Source organism: Lepus europaeus, chromosome 4 (genome assembly GCF_033115175.1).
Source record: "Lepus europaeus isolate LE1 chromosome 4, mLepTim1.pri, whole genome shotgun sequence".
NCBI lineage: Eukaryota > Metazoa > Chordata > Mammalia > Lagomorpha > Leporidae > Lepus > Lepus europaeus.
Genome location: NC_084830.1, coordinates 40,749,010 through 40,763,745, shown reverse-complemented (window position 1 = coordinate 40,763,745; position 14,736 = coordinate 40,749,010). Strand labels below are relative to the sequence as shown.

General features: G+C 42.1%; 1 protein-coding gene across 1 annotated transcript in view; it reads right to left on the bottom strand.

Moving 5' to 3' along the window:
• UBR5 (ubiquitin protein ligase E3 component n-recognin 5) overlaps positions 1 to 14,736 on the bottom strand; it is a 147,121-nt gene that overhangs the window by 94,848 nt on the left and 37,537 nt on the right. Inside the window, exons 2-5 of the mRNA XM_062188161.1 lie at positions 8,242 to 8,286; positions 7,785 to 7,866; positions 7,239 to 7,315; positions 5,848 to 5,967 (exon numbers count right to left, since the gene is read on the bottom strand). Of these exons, the coding sequence (XP_062044145.1) occupies positions 5,848 to 5,967; positions 7,239 to 7,315; positions 7,785 to 7,866; positions 8,242 to 8,286 (324 nt within the window). The remainder of the gene's footprint in view (positions 1 to 5,847; positions 5,968 to 7,238; positions 7,316 to 7,784; positions 7,867 to 8,241; positions 8,287 to 14,736) is intronic.

Below are 14,736 nucleotides of genomic sequence, written 5' to 3'. Positions count from 1 at the left end.
GCATGCATGTATACACACACACATTACATGTATGACTAACAAGTGTGACTATATAAATATGCATATTTATTTCCATGAAAACATTAATTACAACCAACATTTAAGCAAGAGATTACACAAAAAATTGCCTATTTGCAGCTTTGCTTGTTTGGTTTTTTTCCTTTTTTAATTTCTAGCATATTTTCTTAAAAGGTACAGAGGTATACAGGTTTGATGTGGATTTGTCAACAACTGCCCAGTGTGGCAACAATCAGTCTATCAGCTGTCTCCTTGGGGCATCCTCCTGCTTACCATATCACCCCATAACCAACCTCAACTATCTGTAATTTCCAAGTACCTGCTTGGCCTTCGCAGTGCAAATCCTGTACTAATTACTAGGTCCTGTGATTAATTAGCTCCTGTACTAATTAAAGGCATGAGCTCAAATCAAAGAAAAGAAAATCAAATCAAAGAAAAGTAATTTATATACATCACCTATTACTTCGAGTGATGAGAAATTACAAAGGCGACTTTAGATATTAACAGCTCCATTTTAACCTAATTATTAATAACTCCTGCTCTTCAAATAAATGTGGTACTCTTATCCTTCACGTGGTTTGCAAAAACATGCTTATGAGATTTTTGAAATATCTCCCAGGATGAATTTGATAATTATTACATTATTAAAGAAGAAAACAGCAGTGGCTAGAAATCTTTAGCACACAACCCTGCAGTTAGCAAAATCCCCAAAGGGAAAACACTAAGACTGCCAAATATTCCGAAGAATGCTGGAGTCAAACTACATGCTCAGCTCTCAATTACCCATGGTGACAGAGGACAGAAATCCTACCAATTATTCCAAAACCTTTAAATACAGACTAGTCGCCCCAATTCAGAATAACTCTTTCAAAGTAAGCAATGGGTGGGGATAAAAGTCTGTGGGAGGACCAGCGCTGTGATGTAGCAGGTAAAGCCACTGCCTCCAATGCTGGCATCCAATATAGCCCACTGGTTTGAGTCCCGGCTGCTCCTCTTCTGATCCAGCTCCTGGCTTCGGATTGGCCCGGCTCCCACTGTTATGGCCATCTGGGGGAGGGAACCAGTGGATGGAAGATCTCTCTCTCTCTGCCTTTCAAACAAATAAATGAACGAATCTTAAAAAATAAAGTCTGTGGGAAAAGTCTCTTTCATATACGACTGTATCTGGTACATTTGTGTTTAAAGAGTCCACTTTTGGGATTCAAGATATACCTATCCTAGATTTTCTAATACAAATTTCTTCAAGTTTAATATAATCGATGCAGAATAATTGGGGTACGGACCACTGTATAAATAAGAAAAAAGAAAATTTGTCATGAAGGCAAACATTTGACTCTAAAATTTCTTGATTCACTTGGTAACAATTTCACCATCAACAAATAGAATTTTCATGGAACCCAATCAATCAAGCTATAAGTGCTCACACTATTTAATTTCTGCAAATCAAGCTAATAGCTAAGAAATGACATCCTGCCTTACAAAGCACTCTGACGTTTCTCAATATTACAATTCATAAACACAGCATTAAAGATCTGTTCTGATGTATGGATGAGAGGGGGAGCAGGAAAAGACAGAAAGAACAAGGGGAGTGTGACAAAGTGTGAGTATGGGAGATTCATAACACGATGAGTCCCTCTGTATTTTAGTTTTTTGAAGATTATTCATTTATTTCAAAGTTTCCATTGCTGCATTTAAGACAGTTTCACATTCTACTATAAAAGGTTATATTCAGGTTTGATAAGATAAAAAAATTTAAATCTAGGGGTCACGGGCAGACATTTGGTGTAGCAACATAGATTCCTGCATCCCATATCAGAGTGCCTGGGGTGGAGTTTCCACTCTGTTTCCAATCCAGCTTCCTGCTGGGGCACACCCTGCGATGAAGCAGCTGATGACTCTGGTACTGGATCTCAGCCATCCACATAGAAGACCCAGTCTGAGCTCTGGCTATTGTGAACACTGTGCATCCCGTGATCAGATCATGTGGGGAGTGAACCAGCAGACAGAAGATCTCGATGTGCCTGTCTCTCTGCCATTCAAATAAGTAACTCTTTTTTTTTTTTTTTTTTTTTTTGCCAGGCAGAGTTAGACAGTGAGAGAGAGACAGACAGAGAGAAAGGGCTTCCTTCTGTTGGTTCACTCCCCAGATGGCCAATCCGAAGCCAGGAGCCAGGAGCTTCCTCCTGGTTTCCCATGCAGGTGCAGGGGCCCAAGCACTTGGGCCATCCTCCACTGCCTTCCCATCCTCCACTGCCTTCCCAGGGAGCTGGACTGGAAGAGGAGCACCTGGGACAGAATCGATGCCCCAACTGGGACTAGAACCTGGGGTGCCAGCGCCACGGGCAGAAGATTAGCCTAGTGAGCCGCAAATAAATAACTTTTAAATATAGCCAAAATAAATCTAGGTATTAACAGTAATGGGTCATAAACCACAGAATAAAACAAATATGCATTGAGACTAATGACACAAACTATGAAATAGGTCTGACGCTGTGGCATAGCGAGTTAGGCCACTACCTGGAGCACTCGCATCCCATAAGGGAACCAATTCAAGTCCCAGCTGCTCCACTTCAGATCCAGGTCCCTGCTAATGAGCCTGGGAAAGCAGTAGAAGATGGCCCAGGCACTTGGGGTACCCACATAGAAGACCCAGAAGAAGCTCCTGGCTCTTGGTATCAGCTTGGCCCATCCCTGGTCACTGCGACCATTTGGGGGCAAATCAAAGGATGAAAGACCTCCCTCACTCCCTCTCGCCCTCCCTCTCTCTTTCTCTGTCCCTCTCCCTCTCCCTCTCTCCCTCCTTCCCTCCCTCTCTCCCCCCCCGCCGTGTGTGTGTGTGTGTGGGTGTGTGTTTCCTCTTCTCTCTGTAACTCATTTCAAATAAAATAAATAAATCTTTTTTTTAAAAAAATGGAATAAGAATCAGAAAACAAAGTTGTTTCTTACAGTCAAATGCCAATTAATGGGTAGAAAGGAAATTTTCTTTTAAATTATCATTTGGCCAACACAACAGTAAATGATTCAGACAAAAAAAAAAAAATCTAAAGCCAATGAGTAAAAGTACGATGAGAAACAGGACATTACACAATGCCAGTCCTACTTCAATGATATTCCTGTCAAAAACACATCAACTAAGCTTAATCAGGAGGAATCGACAGATATATCCAAACATTCTACAAAATAATAATCAATTTTTCAAACTCCTAAGGGTCTGGAAAGACAAAAAAGGACTGAAAAACGGTCCCAAATTGGAGGCAACTAAAGAAACATGACAACTAAATGCAGCAGGGACCCTGGACTGAGTTCTGGACCAGAGGAAGTGGACCAGGGGCGCAAATGGCAAAACTGCAACCACCTCTGTAGACTAAGCACTGAGCAGCGTGAATGTCCTGGTTTTAACAATACAGTTACATAAGATGTTGCCATCTGAGGACGCTGGCCGAAAAGAAGACAGGAGTGCTAATGTTTTGGACCATTATTTCAAAATGAGAAGCTAGATTTAAAAAAAAAAAAAAAAAAAAAAGAGTATAAAGATAGTAAAAAATGCCACTACTGAAACTGATAAAACAGAACCAGGGATCAGACAACTTTTACTATAAAAGGCCAAACAGATCATACACTGGGATTTGGAAGCTAAGCAGTGTGGGGCCACTACTTATCTCTGCCTCGGGAGCAGAGAAGCAGCCACAGACGGAGCGTGGCTGCATTTCAGAGCAAACACGAGGGGCTGGACTCGGCCCAAAGCTTATACTCTGCTGACTCGTGAACCAAACAAAAACTGAGAAAGTTGCCTTCAAGTATTATTTTACACAGCATGATAGGTAACAGTTATTCTCTCTTAAGTATAATCAGATTTTCCCAGGTTCATCAAATACAAATCTTCATTTGCTACCACATTTTCATGAGGCCATTTAAAGTAGACATGACATTTTCATGAAGGCCAGAGCTATATTTAATGAGCTACAGGATACAGTCACCCTAGTGACCTTCCTCACAACCCAAATTAATTTCAGCATAAGAACACAAAAGCAAACAAAGAAAGTACTCTGGGATACCAATCTTTTAATCCAACTTTCATAGATCAATTCATAATCTCCACAAAAAAACTTCCTTCGTTATATTTTGAAATCATTTCAACTGCTTCTAGTTATCTTCCTAATCATCCTTTAAACACATACTTTGACTGGATTAGCATTAGTTATAATCATTCATTAACAAGGTATTTTCAGAAAATATGGCCATTCGAGGATCACAGTATACAAGGAATAAAAACATCTGGCTTGAACGTTGTGTATGGTTTCTTTAGTTTGCCAGTTTATAACCTTTAGCTAAGTTTTTTCATCTAAGTTTTGAAAGGTGATCAAAGATGGGATTATTTAAAATTTTAAATGAGATGCATAGCATGACAAGGGACATGGTAAACCTATTTTTCATCAATTTATGTACTTGAAAGGTAGTTACGGGGGGAGGAGTGATAGAGATCTTCCATTCCCCAAATGGCCACAAGAGCCGGGGCTGGGGCAGCCAAAGCCATGAGCCTGGAACTTCATCTAAGACGCCACATGAGTGGCAGAGGCCCAAGCACTTGGGCCATCTTCTGCTGCTCTCCCAGGTGCACTAGCAGGGAGCAGCCGAAACTAAAACCAGTACCCAGATGAGATGACCCAACCTTGGCCCCATGACATTCATTCATTTAAAGAGGCAGAGACAAACAGAGCTTCTATCTGCTGGTTCACTGCCCAGATGCCCACCACCTAATAACCAGGAATTCAACCCGGGTCTTCCACATGAGTGGCGGTGACTATGAACTACTTCCTTGAGGGTCTGCACAATCAGGAAGCTGCGACCAGGAGTACAGGCAGGACTAGGGCATCCAGCTCAATGCTAGGTCAAATATCTACCTCTATACATTTTTTTAAAGTTCAAGCACCTCGATTAGTCATAATTACTCTATATGCATTAATTTTTGTAAGACCTTGTGATCTTTAGTTTTTTTTAAGATTTATTTTTATTGCGGCCAGCACTGTGGCACAGCAGGTAAAGCCACCACCTGCAGTGCCGTCATCCCATATGGGCATCGATTCTAGTCCTGGCTGCTCCTCTTCTGATCCAGCGCTCTGCTACGGCCTGGGAAAGCAGTAAAAGATGGCCCAAGTTCTTGGGCCCCTACAACCATGTGGGAGAGCCAGAAGAAGCTCCTGGTTCCTGGCTTTGGATTGGCTCAACTCTGGCCACTGTGACCATTTAGGGAGAGAACCAGCAGATGGAAGACCTCTCTCTCTCTCTCTCTTTCTCTCTGCCTCTGCCTCTCTGTAACTCTGCTTTTCAAACAAATAAATCTTTTAAAAATAAATAAATAAAATATATATTATATTTATCTGAAAGGCGGTTAGAGAGAGAGGTAGAGATACAGAGAGAGAAAGGTCATCCAGCCACTGGTTCACTCTCTAAATGTCTGCAATGACCAGGGCTGGGCCAGGAGCCAAAAGCTTCACGTAGGTCTCCCACCTGGGCATAAGGGCCCAAGCACTTTGGCCTTCGTCTGCTGCTTTCTCAGGCACCTTAGCAGGGAGCTGGACTGGAAGCGGGGCAGCCAGGACTTGAACTGGTGCCCATTTGGGATGCCAGCGCAGCAGGCCGGGGCTTTAACCCTCTGCAATAGCACAGCCCCTGTGGGTTCTTTATCATGGCAGCTCACTGTGAGCACCAAGTGCTCCCTGCCCAGAGTTCAGCGGAGTTGCCTCACCCTAGCCCTTGCTAAGCCTAATCAATCAGAAGAAAGCACTCTCACAGAACAACAGCACAGACTGAACAGTGGCCAAGACTTACCCCAGGGTGTTGCCTGCCAACCTGCCCAGAGTCTCAGAACCTGAGAGAAACCACGGGGAGTCGCTTGTCCTACCAGGCCTCGAAGTCCTCCCAGCCCCCGAGTTGCTGTTCAACTTTGACCTAAGGAAAAAAAAAAGAGGTGGAGTAATCACAAACAGCATCAAACTGCATAGAAACAAACCTGGACTTTCACATTTCAAATGCAAATAAATGTTAAAGCGTAACATTTTTCTAATAGAGTTTTAAAATTTATCATATTTTCCTTTAAAAAAAAAAAAACAGCCAACTAAGACATATCAAACAATATTAAGCATCCTTTTTCACATATTATAATTTTTAAGGATCAAAAACATTTTAAATGCACTTATTAAAGTAGCAATTACATTTGTATTTAATCTTGGTCCATTTAGTCACACACAAATTGTATGTTTGATTTTTATTTTTCAATTTTTGAAGCCAGAATGTTGAGAGATAGAGATTTTCCATTCACTGGTTCACTCCCCTGAAATGGCCACATCAGAGGCTGGGCCAGGCTGGGTCTCCCACATGGATGGCAGGGGCCCAAAGCACTGAGACCATCATCCACTACCTTCCCTGGGACATTAGCAGAGAGCCTGACAGGAAACCACGTGGCTGGTACTCCAACACAGGATGCCAGCAACACAGGGCTGGCTCCTTATGACCAAAATTCTTAAAAGATCTCTGTTGCTTTCAAATTGAGTTAATGACTTGGAAACATTAAAGGGAAGAAAACATGATCTATAAAATCATTTCAGTCCAGCAGCATATCTAACTCAGGACCTATGAAATACATATTATTATTCTTCTAGGAACCTGTTTCTGTTACGTGATAATTCATTCCTCTGCTACTTTTAATGTTAACGTTAATGTTTTGGCTGCAAAGCATTGACTGTTTAAAAATTAGTATCATGGGACCAGCATTACTGTGTACCGGGTTCAGTCCTTGCCTACAACACTCGTTTGATTCCCAGGCACTCCACTTCTGATCCAGTTCCCCTCTAATGCTCTTGGGAAAGCAGTGGAAGATGGCCTAAGTACTTGGGCCTTTGCACCTGCATGGAGACAAGGATGAAGTTCCTGGCTTTGGCCTTGTCCATTTGGCAAGCGAACTAGCAAATGGAAAGATCTCTCTCTTTCTATCTTACCTCCTCTCACTGTTTAACTCTGTCTCTCAAATATATAAATAAATCTTTTTTTTTTTTAAAGAAAAAAGTTTAAATTCGAACTACAAACTAGCCATTTCACTCTATTTTAATCATTTCATTTCCTGCCATGATTTTTATTTGAGGGCTACCAAAGCAAAACTTAAATATAATACATTCTGAGAGCTGGGTGCATGCTGCATTAAATAGAAAAGGTCAATGTCTTACCCATCAGTATTATCAGGTTTACCCAATTCCAATCTGTCTGGCTGTACTGAAAAACCGATCCTGCAAACTCTACCATCCTAAAAGCAAGGGACATAAAAGAAATTCTCAAAGTAAACGTGTGTATTAAAATGTGACTTTATTCAAACAATCAGATTCTGAGCATATCACTGTCAATTCAGAAAACAACAAATAAGGTCCCTTCTAGAAGGTACTCACACCTCAGCTGGGGAAACAGGACACACATTAGCAAGAAACCACCAGATAATAATTTGTAACATCTCAACCTGACAGGACTCACAAAGAAAGTAACAGGTGCCTCTTCCTTCTGTTACTGCCTAGTTTCAAGTACTAGGAAATCACTTAGCTTCCTCTGAGCCAGGGAATACACACAAGAAAAGAGAACTGGGAGATAATGAAAAGAACTCTTAGCAGTAGCTGCTGTTTTCCTTGGTTACAAAAGAAGTATGGCACAGTTGTACTGTAACTGTTCTCCCCCCCCCCCCCCAACCCAGCCCCCATTTCTCTACCTTAGAGCAGATAACTTACCTCAAGAAGAAAGGCAGCATGATTTGGTCCCACCACACACTGTTTAATAGTAGCCTGTTCCAATACATTCAAAGGGGGGTGGCTGAGGAGTAAGAAGAAGTAAAATTATTTTTAAATGAGAGATATGTCATTACTTGTTTAAAAATCCAATTAAAAAAAAACAGCTGGTAAAATCTATTTTTATAAAACTAGTGTTTATGTATTTTTAAAGCAACAATTGAATAACAATTACAATATCCCCCTAAATCCCTGGGCTCCCTGTTATGTCAGATTTTTAATTCATTATGATGAAACCATATCCACATGAACTCAATTCATAAAAGGTTGACAGATTAAATGATTCTTAACCTGATCATAATCATGTTCATATTAATCATATTGGGTCACTGTCAGTTCTTTTTCCTAATAAGGCAAAATTCAGTCTTTGAAAGAAATTAAGTTATCTTAAAGCTCTTACCTGTTTAAATTATATTTATTCAGTTTCTCTGAAACTTCCCGTAACCTTTAAAAACAAAACAAAACATTAATAAACCACATGTACAGATCTTTTGTAAATAAAATAGTTCCTACACATACCTGTATCATTTTTTTTGGTGATTTTCAAATATGAGCACACAAAAAAATTGCATGGAAAAATTTTTTTTAAATATTCTCTTTCACTTCTGTCCTAAAAAGGTCAGAAGCTAATTGCAGTTTATTTTCCTTACCACCCCCAATAACAATTTCAGTAGTAACAATATTAATCCCACTTTACAGATGAGGAAAAAGGCTTCTGAAGTGTGCACCCATGGAAAGCTCATTTATAAGAAATGTGCTATCTATACCAAAAGAGACTTCTAAACAGACATGGACATCATAAAATGAAAACACTCAAGTAACACAGGTCTATTAAGAACTTAACAGAATGGGGTAGGCAAAATCCAAAAGCCAAATTACTTGGCAAGTTGTTTACAGGCCTTATGATACCAAACTAAAATCTCAACAGGTTACACACAGAGAACTATCAACTTGCTGTCTCTCACGATGTAGCTGCTTCCCTCATTCTTAAACACTCTTGAACAGAGAAGACTAAATCAGCCTGGGCACTTAGTCAGCCTAAGAAATAGCTGTATAATGTTAACATGTAAGCAAATGTAGATATTTAAGAGTCCAAACAACTACCTGATCTTTAAAAACTTTTACAGAATGCCACGAATTCTGCTCTCTAGGGTGACAGAAGGAATGAAATAAAATTTCAATCATCTGTACTGACATTGAAGTGCCCACATACTCCAAAAATAAATCATGGCAAAGCCAGTTTATATGATTTGCGGCAGTTTGTAAATCCTAATCTACTGGCAAATAATCCAATTATGTCAGTAAGAGAGATTCTAAATCAGTGCCAGTCGTCCTTTAGCCTTACCCTTAAATTCTACCCCCCTGCTCACCACTGAGAGGCATTTTTCAATCATGCACAGTAACTATCCAGTACCAAATCACACAAAATAGGTAGCTTTCTTTTTTTTTTTTTTTTTTTTTTTTTGACAGACAGAGTGGACAGTGAGAGAGAGAGACAGAGAGAAAGGTCTTCCTTTTGCCGTTGGTTCACCCTCCAATGGCCGCCGCGGTAGCTTTCTAATGATACTTTATTCATCTCCCAAGAAAACTAATACTAGCTGATGATATTTTTTCTCAATCCCAAAACAGCATCTGATCACATGTGATTCGGCCTCACTAAAAGCACACGCTTTCGTTTTCATGGCCTGGTGCTGCGTTTACTTTCCTGGGCCCTGGGAAGTCAAGCCTTTCGCTGCATTCCTCCTTTACGAAGCAGCCTCCTGTGTCCCACGACAACATACAATCTGCTCGGAGCACTGCCTCATGAACTCACTGCTGGAAAGACCAGAAGCAGGACACTGGGAGCAGCAGGAGCTCACTCTCCCAGGCCACGTTTACCCCAAGTTAACTCATGGAAACTTCTGCCAGGCTAGCGCTACAGCAGGAGAAAAGGCTAAGAAAGAAAGGCTTTGCTTCTGACACTCTGAGAAGACAATCTGTCCTATGACATAAACCTAACCTCACTCCTTTTCCTTTTGTATTGGCTCAAAACTGTCTCTGGACAATGTTTACAAAATATCCAGTGTTGAAGTGAAATACAAGTTGTCAAAGACCTTTTCAAAACTGTACAATAAATGAAACTAAAAATTAAATGCTGCTTCCATGGCTCCAAATGTCACTCCATGTAGATGTTATTCAAAATCTTTTGAGAATATAAAAAATGCTATAAAATATTTAATTATCCAAGAACTTAAAGGCCTATTTCAGGCTACTAAGGAGATAATGGAAATTGTTCCTACTATCAATTAAATTTTTCCAATCTTAAATGCATTTAGCCTAGTGATTAAGACATCTGCAGGGCTGGCGCTGTGGCTCACTTGGTTAATCCTCTGCCTGCGGCGTCAGCATCCCATATGGGCACCAGGTTCTAGTTCTGGTTGCTCCTCTTCTAGGCCAGCTCTCTGCTATGGCCCGGGAGGGCAGTGGAGGATGGCCCAGGTGCTTGGGCCCTGCACCCGCATGGAATACCAGGAGGAAGCACCTGGCTCCTGGCTTCGGATCAGCATAGCGCCGGCTGTTGCGGCCATTTGGGGAATGAACCAACGGAAGGAAGACCTTTCTCTCTGTCTCTCTCTCTCTCTCACTGTCTATATCTCTATCTGTCAAGACAAAAAAAAAAAAAAAAGACACCTGCATCCCACAGCAGAAGGCCTGTGTCTGATTCCTGCTCCAACTTCGGATTCCAGCTTCCTCCTAATGCAGACCTCAGCAGGCAGCAGATAGTGTCCTGTAACTGGGTTCTGCTACCCGCGTGGAAGATCTAGATTGTGATACTGATTCCTGTCTTTCCACATTGGTATAGCCCTGGCCATAGCCAGCATTTGGGAAGTGAACCAGCAGACATAAGGGCTTGGGCTCTCTCTCAATTTAATCAATTTTAATTAGTTACTCATTGTTAGGTTCCTTTTTTTTTTTTTTTTTTTTTTTTTTTTTAATTTATTTGAAAGAGTTACAGAGAGAGGAAGACACAGGTCTTCCATCCGCTGGTTCACTCCCTAAATGGCTACAATGGCCAGAGCTGAGCCAATCTGAAGTCCCAGGAGCCAAGAGCTGCTTCTGGGTTTCCCACATAAGCGCAGGGGTCCAAGGCCTTGGGCCATCTCCTACTGCTTTCCCAGACCACGGCAGAGAGCTGGATTGGAAGTGGAGCAGCCAGGACTAGAACCGACGTCCATATGGGATGCCAGCACTTCAGACCGGGGCTTTAACCTACTGCGCCACAGCTGGGCTGATCCGAAGCCAGAAGCTTCTGGCTCTCCCACATAGGCGCAGAGGCCCAAGCACTTGGGCCATCTTCTGCTGCTTTCTCAGGCGCATTAGCAGAAAGCTGGATCAAAACTGGAGCAGTGGGTACATGAACCAACACCCACAGGGGATGTCAACATTGAATACAGCAGCTTAACCTACTGCGCCACAGCTCATCTTCTAACAGGGCTCACGTATATGGGTAAGAACTATCTGTCACCTATGGTTCTAGCCCATTCTGAAATACTTATGAATGTAAGCAAGGCAAACATATCAGTGGAGGATACATATGTCTATATAGAAACAGCACTTAATGCCATGGCTTATCTATCTCACAATCTGAAACTTCAGTCTATATTTTACATAGACACTTAGAAATTTTCCCAAATATCAATTAAAGAAAAATTCTTAAATTCAGTTCTCAAGTTTATACAAAATGTATCATTCTTTCAAATGTCAAGACAGTTATCTTGACTATACCAGCCCCTTATTAATTACTTGACACAGATACAGATAATGGTGACAAAGACATTTTCAAGCAAGAAAAATTAACTATACTTAAGGAATATTTGGTTTTCTTTTCCATAGAAGACACACAAATCACAGAATGACCATCCAAATGCACGGAGTCACTGAATGCCATCTACTTTAGAGGATCTTTGCCTAAAAGCTTACAAATTTTTAAAGTGATTAACTCTATGTCCTCTCAGCAATATTAACAAAATATTTCCCTCCTTCTAAAATAAAAGGAAACCCAAGTTAGAGCTAACCAAATTTCATTTCTGACAAATTCTTTCCATGTGGTTACGATGGAAAACAATTTGAAGAGTACAGCATAACACACAAAGCAATCTCCTAACTCAGCATTTCATCTCTCAAGGGCAGACAAGCAAGCCTTTGTGAAGTAGCTGTAACACACAGTGGACAGGTTAGCAATAAGCTCTGACAACGCTGGTACTCCTGCATCAAAGACTGATGCTCCATTCCAGGGAATAACCTATTTTACTCCTTTCAATGCACGGATCACTTTGTAGATCCAGATACTGTAATTTTTTTCAAAGCACAGTAGGATGCGAGCAAACTAATGTGACTAGAAAGTAAAACCAAGTGTAACAGTACTGGGGGAAGCTCACATTATTTCTTTGCTGCTCTTGAAACCCCCTATAATTTCAAGCTCAATTTCCCCAAACCTCACATGAGAACTCTAAGTTAGTTCATCCTCGCACTGATCCTCAGCCAGCGACAGCACTCACGGCAGACTCCTCAGTTCTCCAACCCCCTGCTTGCACGTGCTTGCCACAGCTGCTGTTCAGACTCGCCCCCTTCAGTGGATTAAATCTGATGGATCTTTCATGCTGAATTTCTTTACAAACAAAATTAAGGTATACCTGCATCTCCAAAAGGCTTCAATTATCAAGGACAGAAAACCAATTCTGACATCCCACCGTCTCCCAGGTGATGGTTTCCACCTATCTGGAACCAGGTATACCTCCTCATGTTTCTGTCTGTCTTTATTTTATTTTATTTTTTTGACAGGCAGAGTGGACAGTGAGAGAGAGACAGAGAGAAAGGTCTTCCTTTGCTGTTGGTTCACCCTCCAATGGCTGCTGCAGCCAGCGCACCGCACTAATCCGAAGGCAGGAGTCAGGTGCTTCTCCTGGTCTCCCATGCGGGTGCAGGGCCCAAGCACTTGGGCCATCCTCCACTGCACTCCCGGGCCACAGCAGAGAGCTGGCCTGGAAGAGGGGCAACCGGGACAGAATCCGGCGCCCCAACCAGGACCAGAACCCGGTGTGCCGACACCACAGGCAGGGGATTAGGCTAGTGAGCCACGGCGCCGGCCTCCTCATGTTTCTAATGGCGAAAGTGGCACCATTAGCAGTCAGTACATTTCCTTCAGCACTTATTTCATACCCGGTTCAAATACTATCTCCTCTCTGAATCTGTCCTGGTAGTCCTAATTTTCTTCCTACAAAATTCTACAGTGTTTCTCTCATTTAGTATCTTTCCTATCTAGCCATTTACATTTCTGTCTGCAGGGACACAGACTCTAAGTAATTAAACACAGCATAAAACTTGCAAATCTTCTACCATACCACTTTTTAAAATTTTTTCTACCATTCCACCCTTTAGAAGAATCTATTTACCTATTTCCTTATTTAAAAAGCACAGCTACAGAAAGAGACAGAGATCTCCAATCCATTGGTTCACTCCCCAAATGGCCCCAAAGGCTGGGACTGAGCCAAGCCAAAGCCAGGAGCCAGGAACTTCTTCCAAGTCTACTCCATAGGTGTAGATGTCTTGACACTTGGGCCATCTTCCACTGCTTTCCCAGGCACTTCAGCAGGGAGCTGGATCAGAAGTGGAGCAGCAGAGACTTGAACCAGTGCCCTTAAGGGATGCCGGCATCCCAGGTGGCAGCTTAACGTGCTGCACCACGACCCTGGCCCCTCCACTTCCGTGGCTATGGTTCCAACACCAAAAAATATATATTACTCATACAAAATCACTTCAGAGGCAGCAAAAAAAAAATTTTTTTTAAAGATTTTGATTTGAGAGGTGGAGTTACAGGGAGAGGGAGAGACAGAAAGAGGTCTTCCATCTGCTGGTTCACTCCCCAAATGGCCACAAAGGCCAGAGCTGGGCAGATCCGAAGTCTGGAGCCTCTCCTAGGTCTCCCACGTGGGTGCCAGGCCCAAGAACTTGGGCCACCTGCCACTGCTTTCCCAGGTCATATCAGAGCTGGATTGGAAGAGCAATAGCCGGGACACAAACTAGTGCCCACATGGGATGCCGGTGCCACAGGCAGAGGCTTAGCCCACTACAACACAGGGCTGGCCCTGACAGCAAAGATTTCTGATCCTAACCTCAACTAGCTCCCCAAGTCTTCCTTCTCACCCCAGAGGGAAAATCAAGAAAGAATCACGAGAACATACGCATTTCTTTTAGGACAGTTGCCCATACAACACATAAGCAGATGACTTACATAGGAAAAAAAACAAAAAACAAAAAACATTCAGGGGACCAGAACTGTGGTGTAACAGGTAAAGCCACCGCCTGCTGTGCTGGCATCCCATATGGGCACCAGTTCCAGACTCTCTCTCTCTCTGTAATTCTTTCAAATAAACAAATGAATTTTTAAAAAAATTCAGCAACTCAGCCCTTACTCAAAAATCCTATTAATGAACTGCTTGTAATAGCACACCAGCCTCTGAATACGCACCCACACATGGTAACAGTTTTTACCTATCCACATCTTATTTTAGAGTAGAGAGCTTAATAATCCATACAACAATTAACAGAAAATGGTCAGTAAAACTTAGGTATCACACATACTAAACCAAAGACTCCAGCAAGAAATGTGTTAAAACTCAACTCACCTCTCATCATTCATGTAAGAAGCCAGGTATTCTCCAAATACATACATAGTGCACATTAAAAATCTCTGTCCAGGGCCCAGCCTTGTGGTGCAGCAGGTTAAGCCACCACCTGGGACTCTGGCATCGCTATGAGCACCTTGTCAAATCTCAGCTGTTTCACTACCCAGCTCCCTGCTGCTAATGATATGGGAGAGTAGTGGAGGATGGCCTCAGTGATTGGGCCCTTGCCA